We start from the raw sequence: 24853 nt of genomic DNA, 5'->3' as shown, positions 1-24853 counted from the left end.
TAAAGTAGCAATTTATGTAGTCATCTAGCCATCACTGGGTCAATTGATCTCTTCCAAGGACAGGTTGTTGGAAGGACTGTGTGATGCTATAAATGAGCACATTTATGACTGTTGCATAACCCTCAAGAGATAAAGGCATAAGAAAGGATATTTTATAAAACAACCATTCTGCTTCTTTTCCATTACAATGGCCAAGGAGAGTTTTTAACTTCTGAAAAACAACAAGACTAGCTAAACACTTCTAGTTAATTGCCTGTTATGTAATTGTTGTTGCAGAGTGAATCATTCCAATGTATAAAAGGTTACATGTTTTACAGTCTTTTACTGCCACCTTATGTGATTTCTTGCCGCTGCATATCAGACCAGAGGTTACAATACTACATTTTCCCATCATAATGAATAGCTTCAGCATATAGATGGTTGCAGTGACAGAGAAAAGGGTTTGACCATCATGTAGAAGGTGGAGCGATCATACAGTAGTTAACAGTAGTTTCTCAAAAATGCCATTGTATCTCTTCCTCTCTTCTCCGTATCTGTTAAAAATGCAGGAACATTACCTGCTTTCATATAATATAGGACATAGTCTTACAATAAAAATTTGTTGAAGCATCATATCTAGCACCCTGTATCTGAGCTGGCTGGCTGACTGGACTATTGATTGCTGAATTCTGAAGCAGAAGCAATGCAGAGACCCAGATTATCTAGCTGTTAGATATGTTTGTCCTTTTAATATTGGATGGGGCTCTTTCTTACAGAATAAGAATCAGAGTTGATAAGGACTTGATGTTGATTAGTTGGGTGGCACTTGGGCAAAAAATAATATGGTGACTGGTGGTGAGAATCTGGTGGGAAATAGATGGCAAGTCACAGTCTAGCACAGGGGTAGGCAACCCAAAACACTCAAAGAGCCACTTGAACCCGTTTCCCACCAAAAACAAAACACTGGGAGCCGCAACACCCTTTTGATATCTAAAATGAAGATAACACTGCATATATCCTTTTTTATCTTTATTATAGGTGTGTGTGTGTGTGTGTGTGTGTGTGTGTGTGTGTGTGAGAGAGAGAGAGAGAGAGAGAGAGAGATTGTGTGTGTGGGTGTATACACACACAAACACACACACACATTAAAAATAAAAGTAAAAATATGACTCTTGGGAATATCCATACTATTAAAACAATGATCACCAAGAGAATGCTTTAAGAGAATAAAATTACATACACACAAAGGTAAAAAAAGGATATATGCAGTGTTATCTTCATTTTAGATGTCAAAAGGGTCTCTCTCTCTCTATCTCTCTCCCTCCCTCCCTCCCTCTCTATCTGCCCTTGGTCTGCCACTCCTCTTCCCCCACTCTCTTTCTTTCTCTCTTTCTTTCCTCTCTCTCTCTCTCTTCCCCTCCCCCTCTCTCTCTCTTTCTCTCTCTCTCTTTCTCCCCCCCCTCCTATCTGCTGCTCACCTGGCAAGCTTCAAGCTGTTGTCCAACAAGCTCAGGGGTAAGCAACCTCGTCTCTTTTATGACTCATGGACTTCAACTCCCAGAATTTCTGAGTCAGCCTAGCTGGGCTAGCTAGCTCTCTCCTGCCCTTCCTGCTTCCTGCAGAGACGCAGCAAAGGGAGGAGCTCCGCCCAGTAAGCTTTTCAGCTCCTCGGAGAACACTGTGAGTGCACTCTCTTTTTTACACACACACACACACACAACACACACACAAAACAGAGAGAGAGAGAGAGAGAGAGAGAGAGAGTGAGAGAGAGAGAGAAGCAGGGAAGCGCAATTGCCTCTCTCTGTCTCTGTCTCTCTCTCTGCAAAGGCAGAGGAGGCTGGGAGCCACAGGGAAAGGCTCAAAGAGCCGCTTGCGGCTCCGGAGCCGCCGGTTGCTGACCTGTGGTCTAGCAGAAGATACAAACTTCTATGAATTTATGAACTTCTAAATTCCATTTATTTATTGAAATAAATAGTTTTGTATGCATCTCAGTATGCTCAATAATATCACTACTATATGAGTTTCATTGACTCCCAGTAGGTTTCTGGATTCAAGATGCTGGTAGTCATTTTCAAAGCCATTTATGGCACTGGGATGGGTTATTTGTCAGATATCCTGTTATTTATGTCCATCCCAAAAAATCTGGGCCTGCTCTGTATCCTTTCAATTAAATAGTGCAATCTAATGGGATCTAGGAAGCATGCCTTCTGTGTTGTTGCACTTAGGCTCTGGAACAACATATTGTAGCAGAATATTTGAAGGGTCCAACTTTGAACTATAATCCACTCTTATTCTTTTAGAACACTATTATCACAAACTCAGCTAAAAAGCCATTGGGCATTTGGAATTCTCAACTGCTATCAAGATAAATTAATGTTAATTGCAGGAATGTAAGCCTAGCTGGGAAGGATTAACAATTACATTTTAGAGACTGATGCTGGCTCCTCCCTGATTCATAGTTGTATAAAAAAGAGGGGAAAAAACCTACAAAATTTGCAAAGTTCTGATTATCTTAATTAATTCTAGTTTTCTTGTGGAATCTGATTTGGACAGTGTCAAAGGGGTAATATTGTTTAATCCAGAGCATCCATTGTAAAGAAAAATTGACTTCTTCCTTTCCGTCTCTCATTATAAATTCCAATACACATATGAACTATCCCAATCAGTATAGTTAACCCTATCAATCATGCTTCATTCAAATAAAAGAGTACTTCCATAAAGAGGGCTTGTAACCCATCCTTCTTTAGGCTTTCTCTTCAGCCTCTAATATCAATGCTGTCAATATATTAATTAATGCTTAAATTGGTCCCTGAGATTTATATAAACCTTACTCCAGTGGCCTTATGAGAAGTCCACTGGAGTAAGGTTTATATAAATTGGATTAAGGCCCAATTCAAGATGTTAAAAACTTGAATATGCATTGGAGTAAGATTTATATAATTTGGAGTCAGACCCATTTAAGATATTAAAAACATAAGCCTACTCTCCAGGCACTGGGCCATGAAATTAAATCTGTTTTTAGGGGGTTATTGATGTGGATATTCTGGGAGTTGAAGTCAACATATCTTCATGTTGCCAAGGCTGAGAAATACTTCCTTAAACCGTTATTTCAGCCATTCCTTAACTGTAAAGCCTTGGTGACAGTGACTTTATCCTCACTTTAGACTATTGTAATGTGTGATAAGTGGAGCTACCTTTAATGGATAATTTGGTACTTTCAATTGGCATAAAAAGCAGTAGCCAAATTTCTGATAGGGGAGAGACACTACTACTATAATACTGCTACTTTGGCTGCTTTATTAGTTATCAATAGGCTTCTATTTGTAGTAGCTTTAACCTAAAAAGCCCTACAGTTCAGTTTCCACTTAACTTGATATCTGCTTCAGATGGATTCTGCCAATCCTATAGCATCACCTATAAAATTTCTGGTTCTAATGCCTCAAGAGATGGGGAGGATGTAAACTGAAATGCACTTTTCTCATGGAAGACCTACCAGTCTGATATATCTTGCCACCAGGAATGCATTTGACCCTTTGCTTTTTGTTTCCTTCAAGGTAAGAAAGACCATTTTGTTTTGAAATTTACTGGTGATGGTGGACTGTCTTTAGTTCGGATTTTATTTTATGGGCTGGAAATAGTAGAAGGTTTGAGGTATGTTATTTTATTGGACTTCTTAAGCAGTTTTTTTAATGCTTGTAAACAGTCCAGAATCTTGGGGCAGGGAGGTAAAATGCTAAATAAATAATAAATTTGCTCTTCTTGCATCCCTATGACTCTCCACATATTGATGAATTGCTGTTTATTTTAGTAGCCTTTATCGTTGGAGAATTCCTATTTATGATGCTAGAATGAAATAAATTGCAGGAGGGAGGGAACCCCTGCAAGGACTCGAGGTGCCTGGCTGCCTCTAAAGATGCCAGAACTCGACATAGCCTGATAGGTTTCCCAGCTGCATGAGACTCTCCGGTAGTTTCGAAGCTTGCAGCCCCTTTGGAAATCCAGTCCCCTCCCGTCTCCATCACTAGTTCCCGGGACGACTCCCGCGGTGTCTAGCAAGGCCGCGACCTGTAGGAGGAGACTGCGCGGCCTTTTTCTCTCTCCACCTCCGGCTCTCGCCATTGTTCCCGCCCCCTCGCCGAGTTTTTCAGGCCTCTGTTCGTTGTGGCCGCCGCGGCGCCGCTCGCCGTCTCCATCCCGGCTTTTTCTGCCGCAGCCAAACCAGCCGCCGCCTCCTCCTCCATCTCCTCCTCCTCCATCTCGAGCTCGTCTCGCCGCTGGTCTGTTCCCGAAGGGAGATCCCAGGCCTCCGACCGCCATGTCCCGCTATACGCGGCCTCCCAACACCTCGCTCTTCGTCAGGAACGTGGCGGACGCCACTAGGTGAGAGATTGGAGGGAGGCGGCCTGTAGCTATAGGGAGCGGCTGCGGGAGCGCGGCGGGCCTTTCGGAAGAGCGGTGCCCGTCGCTTCTATTTTGGGAGCAGGGCCCCGGGCAGCGACGAGGACTCGGCTGGAGCTTAACGAGCGGCCCGGGTTAGGGATGGGGGAGAAAGCATCACCATTTTCGAGGAGGTTTTATTTGTTTTAATCCCCCGCCCCCCCCGACGTCTGTGCATTTAGTACCTGCACCAAATATTAACCTACTGGGCGAAGATTTGCTTCTCAAGGCCTCTGGGGCCTATCCAGGGAGAACGTTGTTCATTTCCTTGCTATTTTTTTCAAAATGTTATCGGGTGTTAAAAAGTCCTAGAGTGCACTATTGGAAAAGTACGACTTTAGGGGAAAAAATGAAGCCCCTCCATAGGATTAAGAAGTAAGAGCAGGATTCCCCCCCACACACACACAAACATAATTTCAATTCTCCTCCATGCCTTGCTCTGAGGGGGCAACAAATTGATTTAATTCCTATGAGGAAGACTTGCTTTTGTATCACCATAGCAGTATGTTTCTCTGGGGGAATCTAGCTGCATGCCCCCAACATGTTGGTCCCAAGATTTGGGGAGACCTTCATAGATTTTTATATCTTCCCAATGTGCTTTCAGTGAAATGTAAACTGTGGCCAAGTATATAATTCTGTAGATTCAATCTCACCTTCCCTTTCTTTTGATATTATTACCCCCAGGCCTGAGGTTTAATTGAAACTCATATAACTTAATGATGCAAATGGGAATTAGGCTTCTGTAATTTTTTTAAACACAAGGTAGGTTCTGTAAATTTTGAGATGTGAAGATAATAATTTGGAAGTGGATTGTATTTGCTGAAATTCTTCCCTGCCTATGAAGAGGCAAAAACTTTGCATCCAATTGTTTGTATAGGTTTCAATTCTTCCTGTGTCTTGAAAATAACTAATCTTATCATGTTAAATGATAAGATTTTTGCCCTCATCTTAACTTCTAGTAGATATAACATGTTTACTGTGTTTCGTCAGAATCATATAGATTAATTTTCAATTTTTATTGATTTCAGTTCCTTGATTAAATTAACATCAGTTACTATTTTTAATATACTTGCTAAAGATGCCCCCAAATTGAATTTGGCTCCTGATAATTGCATCCATGCAATAATTTTGACAAAATTATTTTTTATTGCCTTCTGTTTGTGTATGTCTGTGTGTGTGTGTGTGTGTGTGTGAGAGAGAGAGAGAGAGAGACAGACAGACAGACATTTATTCCCCATTCTAGTCATCAACGCTGAAATTCCCAATTGTCCTTCACCCAAATATAATCAGGGCTGAGACTGTTTACCTCCTTAGATTTATCATTTCCAAAATGAATATAGTAAACCTATTTAAGTATTTTTTTTTTCATATAGGAGACCTGTATCTAAAAGTTTTTATAGTTATCCTATCTTCCCGGGACTTAAAAAGAGAACAGAATAAATAGAATTGCTGGCTGTGGAATTCTGGGAGTTGAAGTCCACATGCCTTAAAATTGTCAAGGTTTTGAAACACTGTGATAGAAGAAGGATGCTTCCAGGCCATGTTTGTGTTATAGTTTAGGTACCAGAAGGGAAAGGGTCTTGGTCATTTATTTGGGAGTAGGAAACTTCTCTGATAATTTCACTGAATTTGTTTTCATTGTAACGGATCTGTAAATTATAGGTTGCCTACATACAAACAAATGATGCTGTGAAAACTCCCACTGATGGAAAAACCAAGGATGTTGTTAGTGAATTATCTTACCTGCTGTTGATCTAGCAGGTTTCTTTCTGCAGCAAGATTTTTGTAGGAAAAAGATAGAATGAAAAACCACAAGGACAGTGAATATGATCACTTTCCTTACTGTATTATATCCCCTTCCTATCAGAATATTCCATGAGGAGAGATACTCTCACAGGAATTTAGGATGCAAGGCTCCATATTCTGCCTGAGTAGGGAGGAGGTTTTCTGTGATTTCTCTTTCAAAAAATGATCCAATTCCTCCTTGTTTAATGGGAATTTCAGAATTAAACTATTTCTTTAAAGATGAAATAAGCAGTTAATGTTTTTCCTCTTTGTTCACCAAAAAATTGGGGAGAATTCAATTTGGCTCATAGCTGTGCAGTGGGGAAAGTACTTTTATTATTTTACATTATAATACAATTGCAGTGTAGATTGGCCCTTTTGCACCAGCAACATACATAATCAAGAAATGCTCTATTGAAACAAACAGATTAATTTTGGACAAGACAAACTAATTAGGATCATGGCTGTTTAAACATTTAAAATTTGCTTGCTAAGATTCTAATGTGGATCTGTACCACCATTCTTTTCACATACACACACCCCCATGTAGCTGCTAATTATGTTTTTGAAATATGTACTTTGATGCTCAGATACTCCATCTTTATTTATTGGTTGTTATACTTAAACAATGAATCAAACACATAACTGTTTATGCACTAACTGAGCATACGTATAGCAGAATATGGTAAATTCAGATCGGTTTTTTTAAAGCCAGGCTTGTAGGGATTTCCTTCAGTTTGGAGAGATAGCATTTTTATTTTATTTTTTTAATGCAAAGGCTTTGTTCTAACCAGAGTGGAATTTCTTTTAATTTTTGTTAGAGAAGTAAGACAATTCCCTTGTTTATAATAGGATTTTTGTTTATTTGCAGCCATTAGCTGATTCATTCTCTGACAAGTGTCCAAATAAATTTATTTTTAGCTAATGATTAAATGATTATTCTGTCCAGCCTACCAGAAATTTGTATAAATACCTAGTTATTTAGTTGTATAATCAGAAATCATAGAAGCAAAATTTAAGCCAGTTCCAGCAGTTACCCCATGATTCCATTTTCACAACACAGATTTTGTGGATATTGAATTAATCAGGCACACTGGCTGGGGAATTCTGGGAGTTGAAGTCCACAAGTCAAAAGGGCCAAGTTTGAAGACTCCTGGGTTAGACCAACTCTGACCCCTCCTGTATCAAGACTAAAAGAACAACAAAGTTCACACATTGTGCAAATTTTTTTAAATGTGTTATATCCAGCCTTTTCTCCAGGATCTCAAAGTAGCACGCACATACATACATACATACATACATACATACATACATACATACATACATAAAATAGCTTTTAGTTTGATATTATCCTGGTGTTTGAATTTATTTTTTTTATACATACATACATACATACATACGTCATTCTCTGTTTCAATTTTTAGATGTGCATTAAATTGAGCTGGATAACTAGATTCTGAGGTGAGATTTAAAGGTGAAGGTGGAAGTTTAACCTGATTTTCCCTAGTGCTAATCTAACATCTTAATATTTGTCCTATACTGCAGCTATTATGTTTATAACTAACCTGGTTAAGGTTAGTATTTTACAATGCATAGTATAATGTATTGTCGAAATGCAGTTCTTAATTACTAATTAGTATAGGTCCTTCAGTAGATGTAATGCTTCTCTGATCCCCATTTATTCAATTCACTGTAGTGCATGATCATTTTTATGAGATCGTGTAACCCTTTTCAAAATCATCACTACACATTTTTACTGTGTACAGAAGTTTTCATTTTCTCTTTCCTGAATTAGTTTCATTGTAGACTGCATGTTCAGCTACCACTATATTTGTGAGAGGAAAAGGTCTGCCTTTACCTTCCCATAGTGTTCTCACTTTTCATAAGTCTGGTATCTACCAGGCTAAATTGTACTCTCCTTGGATTTGAAAAGAGGACAATGTATAATAGCAGTTTCAGGAAGGGAGAAAAACTTTTGAGATGTTCTTGTTTGAGGCCTTTTTTGTCATGCATTTAGCTGCCTAAATTGTTTCACTGTTCAAACAAAGAACACAAATAAAAATGGTTCATTATTAGAAAAATAAAGTTAAAGGGAGGTTTTAAAGGTTCCTGTCTGTTTTTGCTTAATATAATAGTCATATATTTGAAAGTACTCAATATTTGCCAGTTTTGATTTCCCCAAATAGCCAAAGTAGTGGTTAAAATTTGAATTAATACCACAAGAAATTTTAGGATTATACAAAGTATTTCTTTAATATTTTTAAATATAGAAAACATTTCCTGGGTACCAGGTGCCATTATATAGACACACTCATGTTTTTTTGCCTTATTTCTAAAATACTTCAGGCCTGAGGATTTGCGCCGTGAATTTGGTCGATATGGCCCTGTAGTAGACGTATACATTCCGCTTGACTTCTACACAAGACGCCCACGAGGATTTGCTTATATACAATATCCTTTATTTCATTGTATTGTTATTGCGGTGCATTGTTGTTATTGCATCCTAACTTAATGTATTTATTTCTTTGTCTCAGAAAATGTAAAGCAGTCCACAGTGGCTGGCAAGCACCCCAAAGTTTGAATGAACCCGGTTAGATAGAGTCCAAGCAGGCAAGCCAAAAGACACCTTAAAGTTCAAGCTTCAAGGAATAAAGAGGGAGGGTGGAAAAAGATAAAAAGAAAACTGGAAGAGGGGAAGTCCTTTTTCAAGGAAAAAGACAAAGCCACAACACCAAGTTAAGGCTTCGGCTTTCCGACATTTGCACGAGTTCCAAAGTCAAAGCCAAGTCTGATTTGGTTGGTTCCACGGCCCTTGTCAAGTCCATCTAGCAAGCCCAAAAGAGTAACGGTCAAGATCAAGTGACATGGAGGTAACTGCCAAAGTTTCCTTTTGTATCTTATCGCTCAAAACTCTTAAATTTCAAGTCAAGAATTTGTTTGTTTATAACTGTTCTAGTTTTAAATACTGTTTTCTTAAATTAATACAAAACAATTGTATACAAATATTTGTTGGTTTTTCTATTAATTTATTCCCTAACAAAAGAGATATAAATGCAATAGCGCTTGTTTTGATTATCTAGCAGTTTTTATATCATCAAATTTTATTTGTTGTAAAATAATAAAAAAAACAGCAAAATGAAAAGGAAGTCAGATGATTATGAAAGCAAATGGCAGAATAATATTGAACTATATTTTCAAATTCTAAACTGTGGTTATCCATCAGATGCTAATGAAGGCCCTTATTGTAAGGTGCATATTCTAACTATATGTGCACCTATTCAGGGCTTCAGTTATGCAGAGAATTCCTTCCTGTCAGGACTTTTGACATTCATATAAAAGAAGAAGCAAATTTGCTACACAGATATGCCATTGAAATGAAATGAAGTTAGCCTGTACAGGAATTTTGTATTTGTTTCAGTACTCAAAGATTTTTGGATTTAAAATGTATTCAGTCTTTTTTGTATTTTGTGTGTGACATTGAGATGTTTCATATTTTGCAGCACACCAGCTATATTTGTCTTTCATTGCTGCTTTTAACTAGTTTCAGATGTTGATTTATTGCATTTGTTTACTTTTGGCCAGTGTTATATAAATCCACCCAGTATGATTCACTCAGCAAGCCATCATTAAAATAATTAAGTCTGTAACGTCTGAATATAGACAAAGTGTGAAGGGAGATTTACATTTCCAAACACAGCTGGGCAGCATTTTGAAGTCCCACACAAAATACCCATCAACCTTGTAATAGATAATGCTAGCAAATAAAATCTACGTACTAACTTTTGCATGCCTGTGCAAAATTAGAATGATTACATGGTAAGGTAATGATATCTTCTATCTATTCTGGGACCCTGGTAGATGCTTGACCTTGGTAGAATGCAAAGCCAGTAGTGTTTTGAAACATTTAGAGAACCCCTGGAAGCGAATTGTGGCCATTGGTCCTTTTTCCTCAATGGGGACGTGGTCTTCCTTTCACACTTTGCATATTTCTTAGCTTATGCCTCGATGAAATATTATTATAATTAAGAGACCACATAGGATATACAACAGTTACGTTTTATGTAGAATATAAAAATAAGATGATTTATTTTAAAAATATTTGAGTGTGTGATCTATGATATATGATACAATGTTTTGCTTTGTGCATGTTTAAAGTGTCCTTAACAGACAGTCATGTTTGAAGATGTTCGTGATGCAGAAGATGCTCTTTATAACCTCAATAGAAAGTGGGTATGTGGCCGGCAAATTGAAATACAGTTTGCACAAGGGGATCGCAAAAGTAAGTGAAAATAAACACATCACTTACTTATTCTGCAAATATTTATTTAAGAAAGTAGATTTTAATATTGCTTAGAATGATACAAGCACAAAACTCATGACACTCACAATGTAGAGGGACAATTTATTAAAATGTAAAAGTAATAGCATGCTAACAGTGTAAGATGATTCTATTTCCTTGCATTCTCCCAGTTTTTGTTTTAATTTCCAGCCCCAGGTCAGATGAAGTCAAAAGAACGTCGCCAGTGTTCTCCAATGGATTATAGAAGATCAAGAAGCCGCAGCCGAAGGAGGACACGTAGCCGAAGTTCATCATGGGGCTGGAGTAGAAGACACTCTGACAGCTTTAAAGAGTAAGATAGTTTAAATATCAACCAGTGTAAAAAAAAAAAAAGCCACTTCATAAATTAGGGAGTTTATTATGATTCGGTTGCATTAAACTGCTTCAAGAGAATATAATGACAAGGATGATAACCAATGAGGGAAAGGAAATGCTGTTCAAAATGATTTTGGAGCATAGAAATACCATAAATAATGAATAATGACATCTCTTATATATATAGGTTCAGTAAATCTGGCTCCGTAAAAAATCATTTGAACATTTAGGACTAGAGATTAGAGTTAATCCACAATGTAGAGTTATTTACAAATTCTTATGTTTTATAACTTTGAAGCACTTACCTTTGCTTTGCATGCTGTCTCTTAGTGGTTGTATTCTTGTTGCCGTTGCAAGGTACAAAAAGTATACACAAGATCTACAAAATACAATTCGGAATGGTTTCAGCAGAAGGCTAAACAATTTAGGCATGTTATCCAAGGAAGGTCCATCCACATTCACTTTCTGGGATAATTTTAAATTGTTTGGATCAAATAAAGATCTAATACTGTGGATGATTTGCAGGTCAAGACGTAGACGACATTCTTATAGTCAATCTAAGTCTCGCTCAAAATCTCTTCCAAGGCATTCCAGCTCACCAAGACGATCTGTCTCGCCTCAAAGGAATTCTACCTCTAGAGGAAGATCACGGTCAAAATCATTGCAGAGGTGTTCAAAATATGCTGAGAAGTCGCCATCCGGCTCCCACCGAAGACGTTCTACTTCAAGGACAAAGTCGCGGTCACATCCAAAGCGCTCAGGCTCAGTTACCAGATCATTATCTAAATCTCCGCGGAAACATGCCAACTCCAGTTCTCGCTCTAGAAGTTTCTACCAGAGAAATAGTAACCAGTCGGTATCTGAAGAAGATTAATGTGTTTTTCTAACAATTTTTTATGAGCACAACTAAGAACAAAATTTGTCCAAAATGTAACTGAAATGTAAGATAATTGAATAATGAGAGATCTTGCTATGTTCCTTTGGTCCATATTTTAATAAGCAGAACTCTTTAAAATTTGCTAACATTAAAGAGAAACATTTATTTAGCCTAGATTAGTTTCAATTTGAACCTAAGCTCACTCTATTGGTGTAAGTTAGCATTATGCTCTGCTCTTACATCATTTTCTTTTTTGGACAGAATTGTCTTTGGACCTTTCTTCCAAATCCTTGGAACAGCAAAAAAAATTATGCTACTGTAATTTTGTACTGGCTTAAGGGTGCACACAGGTCTGTCTGGTGCTTTGTAGTGGAGTTGGAAGGGAAGGCCTTTCTCTACCCATTTCTACTTACTTCAGTAGGTATTGCAGTACAGTTATGTCAGTCTGCCAGAAATATGGATATGCTAATGGATCAGATTTTCCTTTCTACCTATGCAATTCATTCGCCCCCCCCCCCCGAGATTTCCAAGCAAGATTTAAGTGTAGGAGGAGATGAGCATGCGGAAGTGAGTAAATAAAAATCAAAGTAAAATTGCATGCAGTTCAATGCTTGAATGGTAGATCTGCCCTTGGGATAGGATTAACTGTTCCAATAATTTGCTGTTGCCCTTATTTTATTTGGCTCTATTTGATGCCTTTTTGGTGATATCTAGATTTTATTGGAGGACAACCATTCATGTATATTCTTCAGACAAGTATGTTTTAAGAAACAAAAATTGATAGGAAGGCACTGCAACTCAAGTTACAGGTTGTAAAGCGCCTTTAAATTAAACCTTGTCTTATGTTTTAGATTAGAGAAGCATGTTACAGTGTAAAGGGAGATACTTATAACATGGAGATACATGTATCACATAAGGTAGAAGTCCAGCATTTGTTTTAATTTCATAGTTAAAACTATGATTAGATCTTGCAATAGACCTTCATTTGAAAAGAATAATATAATTAATATGCAATTCTCTGGACTAAAAATATGAATTTACATGAATGCGTTGTAACATTGCATTGCATTAGATCTCACTTTGGTTGTCAAATGGAGGTGAATTTCAGGAAATCTTTATTTTTCCTTAAATGATAAAATATGGTTGAACATTGGATTGCTAGATTGAATGTGGCATGTGAAAGGGTGTACAAGAACACTAGTGCAAATGAAGTGCTAAAATGACTTGTACTACTTGATATGTTGTACTTTGAAACCTTCCTCATTTGATCAATAATAACATAATTTGCCTGCAAATAGAAAGAGCTTGGCAGTGAAATGCCAAGTCTGGATTTTTTTTTATTCCTGGATAGGCTGTCTCTTCTGTAAAGAGCTTAAAATAAGATATAAATTTCATAATGTAATTTCCATCTGCAGACTGAACTGGTACAGTTCATTTTCTCATTACATACTGCTATTTAGTGGAAACAGCTTTTGCTCTCATGCAGCAATCTTTTGCTCTGCAACATGAATAATGATCCACAAAGTGATTAATTTGATTGAAATTAATGCTTATGGAAAACAGATTAGTCAAACAGATTTTTTAAAAAGGAGATAATTAGAAATATAATTTGGGGTTATTGTAATATAAGTTGTTAAGCACATGATTTTCATGTGTGTTTAAATGTTTTCGTGAAACTCTTACATTTGTTGTGTAAAATCTATCACATCTATATTTTCAAAATATCATTGTAGTAGGTGATCAGTATAGATGACACCAACAAGCATTTTAAATTCTAAGTCTGTAATATGATTTAACAGTTAAGCAACTCAGTATAAAGTTATTATTAGCGTGTTTAACTCAAGTAACAGAGGGTATTCTAAAAAATTTTGTATTTTACAATATATGATACTGTGCATTGTGTAGTAATGTTTGGAAACTTATTTGTTTTTTAAATGTATAGTAACTGATGTCTGTTACATGGTACAAGCACTGCATTGTATTAAAATAATTGTAGTGGCAGTAAAACTACATTTCATGAGCAAGTGTTGGGAGTATCATTGTTATTTCATAACTTAAGATATTTCAATAAAATACATGCAGTTTTCATCTTTGCTTTTTAAAAAATGTGTTTGCTTTCAGAACCTTGCAAATTGCTTGCAACAGAATCAGACTGACTTTTCTTTTGCATTACAGGAACCACAACCAACGTAATTCTCATGGTCTCGGGTTGCTTGAAAGGGCCAGTGCTGTATAAGGGAAATTCTGCAGTGCTCTTCCTATTGTGAGTGTTAGGTTTTGAAGATTAATGCTGTCATGAAGGGCAGTTACACTAGAGAAATTCCCCCAAGCTTTTTTTTTTTTTTTTTTTTTTGCATTGTTAGGAATGTTACAGCCGCTTCCTTTCCACATCTGCCTCTCTCCAAGATGATGCATGGATGGAATGGAAATAAACTATTATTTTATTTCAGAACTGAGCAGTCTGATACAGCAGACATGCACTTAGAATCAACAGAGTTCGAAATCCTTTTATATGAACATACCGTCTAATTATCCCAGAGTTTATTTCAGCAGCATAATTTGGATTGGGAGTTATTTTGTTGCTGCTTATTAAACAGGTGTAACAGTAAAAATATGATCTGCTAATTGGCAAACCAGAAGCCTGATAGCTTACTTGCTTCATTTATTATTGGTTAACTTTGGTCATTGAGATAGCACAAACTTGTACGTGCCTATTCTGAAGTAATCCTCAGTAATGTTATTGAAGGTTATGATCATTTATTGCTAAATCACAATGACAGGCTGCTAAATCCAATTAAACCACATTATGGCTTAGTGTAAGTTCTCCCACTTATCAGTAATATGAACAGATGTGACTATTGTAAAGACATACCGTGTTTCCCCAAAAGACCTACCCTGAAAATAAGCCCTAGTTTTGGGGTGAGGCCCATGCCTAAAAATCAAGCTAGGGCGGGGGTGGAGCTTACCATTGCAGCCAGGCCTCCCATGGATTGACACTTGCCTCGCTGGCCCACTTCTTCTGTGGCCCCAGCCTCATTCTGCAGCTGAGAATGGAGCTTGGCCCTGTATTTCACAGTAAGAGGCCTTTCCAGAAGGCCTGTGTAGCCAAGAACTGAGCTATGGATTCAATCCAGGGTCATAGATAACAATATCTACAATTAGATAATGATGCTTTAATGTCATTAGATACGCTAATGACATTGAAGCACCATTATCATGCCTTCAAATCAGGCATGACTCAAATCACGCAGTCCATGCAATGTTCTAGGCAAATTTTCAGAAGTAGTTTGCCACTGTCTTCTTCCTAAGGCTAAGGGAGACTGGCTCAGAGTTACGCAATTGGCTTTTTGTTGAGGAACCCAGAGACGAATTTGGAGAACAACTTCTTGGCTTTGGCTTCTTTTTGTTTTCTCTGCAATTTCTACTGTCTGTTCCGATCTCCAGCTTGGTTTCTTCTGTTTCTTGTTTTTTGGCAGTGTCTTTTCATATTCATTCAGAACATTTTCATTTCATTCTGTAGTTTATCTAGTTTCCTATCAGTGGAATTCAAGACTTCAAAGGAATTCCTGATGTTCTTGAAAATGGTTATAAACTTTTCTTCTATGGTACTTGACTTGGCATTTGCATATGAGCAGTTCATGATCTATTCCATGGTCTGTCTACATCTTTGCTTTTGATTGTTTAAAGATCATTTGGCTTTTTGAAAATTTATTTAAACAATTACAAAAAGAAAGATAAGCAATCTGAACATTGGAAATTGACCTGAAAAAAGAGAAGAGGAGAGAGAGAGAGAGAGAGAGAGAGAGAGAGAGAGAAGAAACAAAGTAAAAATCTACAGTAACTGCCTTATTAGATTTTGAAGTTCAGAAGATTGCTACAATTGCAATTTTATTAAGTAGATTGATATCCAGTGTTTACTATGAACCTCTTGGGGAGAAAGAATATGGCCAGCTGAAGGTAGTTTCCAACAATGGGATCTTGACAAGAGGAAAGTTTAATGGATCAGTTTTAAAATTGAAAAACAGCTATATTCAGTGCCTGGTGAAATGACAATTTCAGTTGTTTTTAGCTTATTGCAGAGAAAATAATTCCAGTGTTAAAGTCTCATCATTTAAACCATCTGATACTGACAAAAATATTCAGACAATCAATGGGGAGGATAGCAAATTGTAACCCAAAAAATTTAAGATTAAAATTATATTTATTAAAATGAATTGGGACATAACAACTGCCCTCAAAGTTCTGAAATCTTAAATCTTTTAAGTCTTAAATCTTTGAAAATATCCACTATGATGGTGAATCCAATGTCACTTTAAGATTGATGTTATTGTTCTTTCACTCAGCGCAATTCATAGTTGGTCTATGGAACATATGCAGATATATGACCTACCTGTGACTGTGTAGCATTTAAGCTTAGAGCTTATCTGCAAACAAGCTGTAGAACAAGCAAGATGTTCTTGTATATCATTAAACTTGCTGGGAAACAGATGTTTCTATACACCCTCATAGATTTTAAGAAATAGGGAAGGAAACAGGAAATTAAGATGAGACAAGGTGGACTTGGATGTCCTGGACCTGCTGAAGACTTTCACTGTTGGAGTGGGGGTGGGGGTGGGGGTGCTCAATCAAAGCTCCTGAAGGGATTGTGAATAGGATCTGGACAGGACTACCGAAGAAGGAAGATGGAGGTTTCTCTGAATGTGATCTTCCCAAATAATCTCCCTTTTGATCCCAAGGGGAGATTATTTGAAAGGAGATCACATTCAGAGAAACATTTATGATCCTATTCTATCAATATGAGAAATTGCCAGCTAATACTCTCATTTAACTCTAATGAGAGAAAGTAGGAGGAAGCAATTGTTACATACAGGGCAAAAGGAGAAATTTCACTTTACAGGCAGGACAATAATTTACCTTTTATAAGCTGCTTAAGACCTGGTTGTTCACCCAGGACTTGAGCTAGAATGGGCCTCAAGCTTCTTTGGTTGGTTATTGACTGCTCATCTTTTGGAGTTTGGTCCTGGTTAGCTGTCTTTTCCTCTCTCTTTTATCTGTAAATCACTCAAGAGTTGCTGTAGAGCCAGGCAGGCTCAAAATTGAAACAAAATCCTCCTAGAGTCATCTTTTGCAGTGTACAATGCATATTCCCCTCACTCAGATATGACAGATCATACTGAGGCAGCCCAAGGGACTTGATCAACCAATGTTACTCTATTTATACCACATGGCAGGGCTTTTCAACCTTTTCACCCATTGTACCACTTTTAGGATATGGCAACATCTGAGCACCACCAGTCGCCTAGCCAGGGTGTCAAAAACTTGATGATAAAAAAAAAAAGAAAAAAGTGATAAAAGTACAGATAGTCCTCAACTTACAACAGTTCGCTTAGTGACTGTTCGAAGTTACAATGGTACTGAAAAAAGTGCCCCCCCAAGCCACAGCTGAGCAAGACACCTACCTGCCTGCCTGCCCGCACTCTTCCTCCTGTCCGAGGTTTTCATTGTTGTGAGCATTTCTGTTGAGGATTGGCAGTGGGGGGGGGGGTGTTTGGTTTTTATTCCCCCATCTGCTGGGTGTTTGCAGCAGGTTTTGGTTACTTCACATGACCCTGGGACACTGTGACCGTCATAAATATGAATCAGTTGCCAAGCATCTGAATGTAAACCACAAGACCCTGGAGATGCTGCAACATTCCAGCTGATCGGCACTTCTGGGCTCAGCAGAAGCGCCAGGATCAGTGCTGCTTTCCAGCTGATTGGTGCTTCTTCAGGGTTCAGCAGAAGCGCCAGGATCAGGGCTGAGCTCCGGAGCCTGGCATTGATCCTGATGCTTCCACTGAGCCCTGACAGTCCTGAAGAAGCACTGATCCTGGCGCTTCCGCTGAGCCCTGACAGCCCTCCAGCTTCAGCCATCTCTCGCTCAGGCGTGTGCGGTGCTGCCACCGGTTCAGCTCATTCCCCTCCCCCACTACTTTTCTAGGATGGTCGTGTACCACCTGCCAGGTGCCAATGTACCACAGGTGGTACCCGTACCACTGGTTGAAAAGCCCTGCCATATGGCATATGGTTTCATATGGGCTTGTCTACACCACAACTCTTTCAGTTTTGATGAGGGGATTTTGAATCACGAGTGGTCTCCTAGTTGCTCTAGTAGTGAGCAGCATGGTCAAGATACTGTTAACATTGTAGGCAGTGCTAGAACCTAGTTGTGGAATTAAGAGACTTTCACTGAGTTCTGGAAGGAGCTATGCAGACAAAACACGGCAGTGCGAGTCATACAGAGCAAGGCAGCTCCCTTTATCACCTAAAGACCAAGATGCTCCTAAGGTCTGCCGTCTTTAGGAAGTTACACAAGAGCCTTGCAATCTGGCTGATCTAGCTAGATTTGCCACAAGGAGGAGCAAATCCAGCTTTATTGAACACTTGGGGAGTCAAAATACCCATTTCTCTCATTAAAATGCAAATCAATTTATGACTTTTTTTGAAATGTGTTTTTGGGATTATTTTTTTTGTTATTGTTTCTCACTGTTAAAATAAATCATTAAAATTATAGACTGATCATTTGTCAGTGGGTAAATGTACAAAATTAGCAGGGGATCAAATTTGTTTTTTCCCCCTCACTGCATTTCAGGGTTTTGTCTGTTATACATGAACCATACTTTGTAATATGACTTGGAATTATGCTTTGTTACTTGGAATTATGCCTTGTTACTTCAACATACAACTTGCACAGCTCCCAATATAGTAGTGTGCAAACCCATTGTTACAGAAACAGAACCATCCTAGTTTTGTCACATTTCCTTTCATCTGTTCTGGAAGTTTTACTTATGGAAAATATACAAACTGCTCCCAGAATGACACATTCCAGATAAACATCACCTTATTTCTGAAACAGTTTGATAAGGAACAAGCAACTGTATATACAGGCTGCAATTAATGATGGGAATAGTGCTGGAAAAAATACACTTACCATGAAGATCCGCTTGCATTTTCAACAGTGGACAGAAGGTATATCTTCCTTTAGATATGATCTTGTTGAAAAGGATACAGTTCTTTTTCATGTTTCTCACATTAAAAGAACCAGCTTTTACTTCAAGGGTCTCCTATTAATTATACAGTAGAGTACTGTACAAGTCTTCCATATCTAAAGACAGCAAAATTAAATTTGCTAGAGTAAATGGAAGAACTCTTACCTGCATATCTCAGCTGCAGGAAAATATATGCTTTGTGTACTGGGCCTCGGCTATTATACCGTATACTGGTATTTAAACTGACATTCACACTGTAATATGCAGTTGCATCCAGTTTGTGATTTTAATGACCAATTTTCTAGGCCATTAGGACTATCACTGTTAAAGCTATGGAGCACTCCATCTATATGCAATCTTAATACAATGCAGTGAACTTATAAAAAGAAATTACTGTATTGTAAAATACTACATTGTTTCTAATTAATAATTATAGCATTTAGAAAATGTAACCTGTTATCACTGACATAACCCCAAATGCTTACAGTTGATATTGCTTTATCAAAATTCAGCCGGACAGAAAAATACATAAAAGATAACCAAGTAAAGGGGAGGCCAAATTGTTTTAATTTTTTTTAAACTAGCCAATTATTTCTGGCAGATAGCACTATTACCCATGTTAGATAATAAGTGCTAGATTTCAGGTGTTCTCCTGTATGGAAGCTTGTATGGTGTAATTGAATTTCACTCCATATACTGTTTTCAAACAAATTCACATCTTTCTGAAAGCTTATTTTTCAATAAAATGTTGTGTGCCACAGACTGTAAAATTTTTCAGTAGTGCAACAATAACGTTTTCATATTTCCATTTGAAAGTCAATAGATTTTTTTTCCTTTGAAAAATCTCAATACTTTGTGCAAATGTTGACAGATCTTTCCATGTGTCAAACACACTTTAAAAAGATGTCCATTATTATGTACAAAAGCCATCTACCGCATGGGCAATGTAAAATACATCCTTTCATAACAAAACTAAAATGTACCTCAAAATATGAATATACACATTACATGATATACACTATTTACATATCCATAAAAAATTAGAGTACAAGTTTGTTTTTAAGACTAGCCAGTCCTTTGAACATTAAAATGCAACAAGGCTGGATTTAGATTGCTGGCATGTTCTTTGTCAATATCCAGAAGCTATGCTTGAACTTTTAAGAGTGTCTTTAAATGGACTTCCATCATCTTCCTGTTTTGGTCAGAAAATTCAACGGTGCTCCCAACCCAATGACTGGGAGGTTTTGGAAGGACACTGGGTGAAGGAGGATCACTAAATTTTGCCCCAGCATAATTTTCTTTTTGGTTAGCTTCTGTCAGAAAAATAGATTTCTTTGCTTTAAAATTTTCTGCATTTTCCAGAGACTTTTTCTCCTGCCTTTTAATGAGTTCAGATGATAATGATTCTTGCCAAAATGTATTTTCACACTTTTTTGTAGATGGAAATTTATTTAGTGGTATGTTACATTTACTCCTCTGTCTATTACTCTTTAATTGGTCAGATAGATGCATATTGTGAACAGGCTGATTGTAAGGCAGCGGATTCTTCTCAGATTTTCCCATCCTGTTTTTGAACAACTGCAAAGATAAAAGATAATCTCATAAATATTTCTGACAATAATAAGTAATGCCTTAATATTTAATAAACTCTATTTATTCTGTTACATGTTAGCTTATAGTTCCATTTAAAAATAAAAGTTAGGCTCACCTAGAGATAAATTGCCTGTGTGCACTTCACAATTCATTTCTTGGCTTGCCTTCAGTTTGTAAACTAGAGATTTCAGGACCTGTCTCACTTTAGAGACAATAGTTTTGAGACAGCACTTGTCTAAAAATCATAGTTAAAAATTAAAACAAAAACAAGTAGAATTCTAACAATCTTAATACTAATCCTATACAAGTATATGTTTCAATCCCACTAATTTCAAGAGGGTGCTTTTAAGCCCAAAATTTAAGGTTACCTGCTAAATGATTGAGGAATGCACTGCTACCTGAGGTATGAGAATCTTTATAACCAATCAAACCACTGTTGTATCTTGTATACTCAACTAAGTTAGTTACTTTAAAACTGTGAATTAAAATAATAATGTAACTTTCCTCTAACTAGTCACATAGGTTCCTATTCAAATGACCAATTAAAGACCTGAGGATTTGACTAGGGATCTGAGGATTTCATAGCTGTAATACTGTTTCCTACTAAACTGTGCAATTCAGATTTTTACAATACACAAAACAAAAATTAAAATAATGTTCCTAAGTGAGAAACAGTGCCAGTTAAAACTAGTATAAACCAGGGGTCTTCAAACTTGGCCCTTTTATGACTTGTGGATTTCAACTCCCAGAATTCCTCAGCCAGGCATGCTGTTTAAGAAATTCTGGGAGTTGAAGTCCACAAATTTCATAAAAGGGTCAAGTTTGAAGACCCCTGGTATAAACCATCAGATTATGCTACATTGCAAGATTGATAAAGATCTTGATAAGGAAAAACTATGAAAATGAAAACAGCCCTCAACAGAAAAGAGTGTATTTTCTGTAAGGTTTCCCTAATGTCTGGAAGTTCCTGGGGGGGGGGGGAAATGGTTAACCTTAAAAATATTTAAACACCAGTTGCCTGCCAGGATGAAGCACAAGCCACAAGGACCCTTCTATACAGAAGCATCACAATTAAAACAAGGCATATACTATGTCGGGTCCCCAACTCCCAGTCTGTGGACCGGTACCGGGCCGCAGCATTCCAGTAACCAGTGTGCACAAACAAGCAAAGCCCTATCTGTGGGATGCAGGCAGCACGCAAAACTACGCACCCTCCAGTCCGTGGAAAAACCTCTCTCTACAGAACCAGTCCTTGTTAGCTAAAAAGCTGGAGACCTCTGTACTATGTGACATCTATTTAGAATAGAATAGAGCTGGAAGGGACCTTGGAAGTCTTCTAGTCCAGTCCCCTGCTCAAGCAGGAGAAGCTATACCGTCTCAGACAAGTGAATGTCTAGTCTCTTCTTAAAAATCTCCAGTGATGGAGTGCCCACAATTTCTGGGGGTAAGCTGTTCCACTGGTTGATTGTCCTCACTGTCAGGAAGTTTCTCCTTAATTCCAGGTTGCTTCTCTCTTTGATCAGTTTCCAACCATTGTTTCTTGTCCTGCGCTCTGGTGCTTTGGAGAATTTGACCCCTTCTTTGTGGCAGCCCCTCAAGTACTGGAACACTGCTATTATGTCTCCTGTTTCTTCTTTTCTTTACATTAGCCAAGTCCTGCAGCTGTTCTTCCTATGTTTTAGTCTCCAGGCCTTTGATCATCTTAGTAGCTCTTCTCTGAATCTTTTCCAAACTCTCAACATCTATTTTGTGATATGGTGACCAAAATTGGCTGCAGTATTCCAGGTGTGGTCTCGCTAGGGTTTTATAAAGCGGTAATACTACTTCGCATGATCTTGATAGAATCTGTTTATACAACCCAGGATTGTAATAGCTTAAATAAGGTGGTTCCACTGGGACCGTAAAATTTAAGACTCAAATATGTACAAATTGAACAGATCAAACTGGCTGGGAAGTCCGCACCGCCCACCTCCCGCCCACCGCCCCCCATCCAGAAATTGGCTTTTCGGTAAACAAGCGGAGGGAGCGGGCACCGCGAAGCGAAACCAAACCATCAGCCTTTTCTCCGCCATGGAGGCCAGCCCTCCCCCGTTGCCCATTGGCCACGGCCTTGCCGTCGCGTTGCTCTGCCGCTTCGCCTGGGCCACGGGCTGAATCCGTCTGTTGCTGGGCGCAGGCTCGGAGCCGATTGGTGCACGGTTTCCACCTATCAGCGCCCGTGGAATCTCCCTGCGGCGGCTGCCTTTACGCGCAGGCGAGCTAACGGAAACGCGGCCCCGCCCGCCGGGCTCCTCCCTCGAGCTTCGAGAAAGGGCCGCTTCTTGGCTCTGACGCCTTACCTCTTTCCTGGAGGGCTTGTTTGTAACGACCGGGGTCGTTCTTGGCGAAGGCGCCGGAGCTTCCTCGGTAGAACGTCCCATTCCCAGTCTAGGGTCTGACGAAGCGGCGGGGACTTCGCAGCGGTTGCGCGTCCCTTGCGCGGCGTTTTTTCGTCCCAAGCCGGCCCGGTGTTGCTGGAATTGCTGGTAGCGACTCTGCAAGAGGCCAGAGGGAGCAGAACGGATCTTCCTTCTTCGTCGCCTGACTCTTTTCAGCGACGGTCTTGCGCTCCCATTTGGTCCTAGTCCCGGACAGCAGCCGGGTTGGGGGCTTTCGCTGCTGTAGTCTGCCCGCAGGAGTCGTTTAAAAAGGGACGTAGAAAACGGGTGACGGTCGTCGGTACCGGCGGACACCCGGGTTAGAAAGGGCGAAGGCGCTGTGGTAGTCACCATACCGAAGGCTTAGAATAGGCGCAGCAGCGCATTGGGAGGGGTGAGCAAGGGGAAAAAAGATCGGGGATGGGACTGCTGAACCTCGGCTAAAGCCGAGGCTGCGCTGGTTTAAGCGAGCAGATCCTCTCTCAGGAGAACATGGCGGGGGAGTGAAGCGAGGAACCCCAACGCCCTACTGTTGTTACTTCCAGAAGGACGCGCCCTCTTCCTGTTGACCGCCAATCAGAAGAAAGCCGCAGCGGGAGTTTCCGCCTCCCGTCCCTAACTGTTCAATCAGCAGAGAGGTCGCTCCTTTACGGCATCTACGCCACCAATCCGGGCAGGCATAAAGCTTGCAGGGAGGGGGGGGGCTCACCCTTTCTAGAGTCCTTTAAAGTTTTCTGTGGGCATAGCGGCAAATCGTGGTGGGCGGGGAGTGTCCTTTGTCTAGCGACAGGCCGCCCCTCCGAATTCGGTCAAGTACTGAGTAAATAAGCGCAGGATTGCGTTATTGGGAGGCGGGGCCCAATCAGAATAACCGAACTGTACGTAACACGCCTCTCTTATTTGTGTGACCGCAAATCCGGAAGGAGAAGGAGAGTGGGAAGTGGTCGCCTTTACGAGGAGAAGGAGAAAGAGCGGGAGGTCCGAACGGGCGCCGGTGGCCGGCTATGGCAGAAGAGGCAGTGGCTGCAGTAATGGTGGTGCCGCGAGGCCCGGAGGCTGCGGGATTGCTAGAGGAATGCGATGGTTCCGGCCATCAGGAGGAGAGTCCTGCCCGCTTTGTGGCCACCGGCTTAGATCAGCAGGTCTGGCTGAGCTCTTGGATGGGTCCCGCCTGCCAAATCCCGGTTGTTGATCCCAAGGCTCTGCAGGACTTGGCAAGTCTCGCCGTCCGAGTGGCGACGCAAGTAGAGGAACTGCTGCGAAATGTGCAAGGCGTCCTGCAGGCTCTGACGACCCTCAGTGTGGGCTGCATCCAGACCTACCGAGATGGGGTGGAGAGCCTGGGAGACGCCGTAGACACAAGCATCCGCTCCATGTACACGCTAATGGCGCGCTGCGAAGAGCTAGATCTGGAGCTGCAGCCGGTACCGGCCCTGGCTAGATATATCCGGGACATGAAAAGTACTCTGGACATACTGGAAGGCCTCTGCAAATAAATCTACTGGGCTGCTTTTCCTGGTGGCCTCTCGGACCTTGGGGCTTGTCTCCAGCCAGAATGCCTGTCTCTCTTAATAGATTTTTCTTCAGGACCCTCTGCTCGGTAAATCTCAGGATCCCTGCAAAGCTAACTGTTACCAGCTGTGAGAAACTGGATGAAATTGGTTTGTCCGTTTAATAAAGTTCTTCCTCAGTCTATGCTCCCCTCTCGCAACAATGCCAACCAAGAAGAACCCATGTTTCCTTGCCCAAAAGGTGTTCTGTAAAAACCTAAACGTTTAATCTTGATAATTTTATGTAGTCTGCTCCATATATGTTTATTCAGAAATAAATCCTAATGTTTTTGGTGAGGCATACTTGAAAATAAAAGATCATGCAAGAGTTTAGTCTTGACTTGCCACACAATAGAATTTAATTCCTGAATAAATGTGTAAGTTGAACTGCAAACAGAATAAAACATGCTTTTTATTTGCAAATGTTTATGTAGGCATACATGACATTCTTAACTAATTAGATGATTTATATAAATTTAACATAATGAACAATGTTAATATCTAAACTTAGTTTCACACAGAATTGTTTG

At 39.5% G+C, this 24853-nt stretch overlaps 2 protein-coding genes across 5 annotated transcripts; one reads left to right on the top strand and one right to left on the bottom strand.

Annotated features, from left to right (window-relative positions):
- The first annotated feature begins 2891 nt into the window (after positions 1-2891).
- Positions 2892-13841, top strand: SRSF12 (serine and arginine rich splicing factor 12). Of its 4 annotated transcripts, none has more exons than XM_039343103.1 (5): positions 2892-3536; positions 8551-8655; positions 10380-10483; positions 10694-10835; positions 11384-13841. In XM_039343103.1, the coding sequence occupies exons 1-5, from the start codon at positions 3502-3504 to the stop codon at positions 11730-11732; spliced, it is 735 nt and encodes a 244-aa protein (XP_039199037.1). In that variant the 5' UTR covers positions 2892-3501; the 3' UTR covers positions 11733-13841. The 4 variants fall into 4 exon arrangements, 3 of the variants coding, with proteins under 3 accessions (XP_039199037.1, XP_039199036.1, XP_039199039.1); XM_039343102.1 differs by lacking the exon at positions 2892-3536 and adding an exon at positions 3677-4362; XM_039343105.1 differs by lacking the exon at positions 2892-3536 and adding an exon at positions 3700-4362 and having other exon boundaries at positions 11444-13841.
- A 5466-nt stretch (positions 13842-19307) lies between these two features.
- PNRC1 (proline rich nuclear receptor coactivator 1) lies at positions 19308-23324 on the bottom strand. Its single transcript, XM_039343101.1, has 2 exons — positions 22696-23324; positions 19308-20341 (listed from the first exon to the last, which is right to left on the bottom strand). The coding sequence occupies exons 1-2, from the start codon at positions 23125-23127 to the stop codon at positions 19907-19909; spliced, it is 867 nt and encodes a 288-aa protein (XP_039199035.1). The 5' UTR covers positions 23128-23324; the 3' UTR covers positions 19308-19906.
- Between the last annotated feature and the right edge of the window lie 1529 nt (positions 23325-24853).

Source organism: Crotalus tigris, unplaced genomic scaffold, assembly GCF_016545835.1.
Source record: "Crotalus tigris isolate CLP2741 ecotype Arizona unplaced genomic scaffold, ASM1654583v1 scf7180000017833.3397121, whole genome shotgun sequence".
NCBI classification, from domain to species: Eukaryota; Metazoa; Chordata; class Lepidosauria; order Squamata; family Viperidae; genus Crotalus; species Crotalus tigris.
This window is presented reverse-complemented; position numbering and strand designations above follow the sequence as displayed.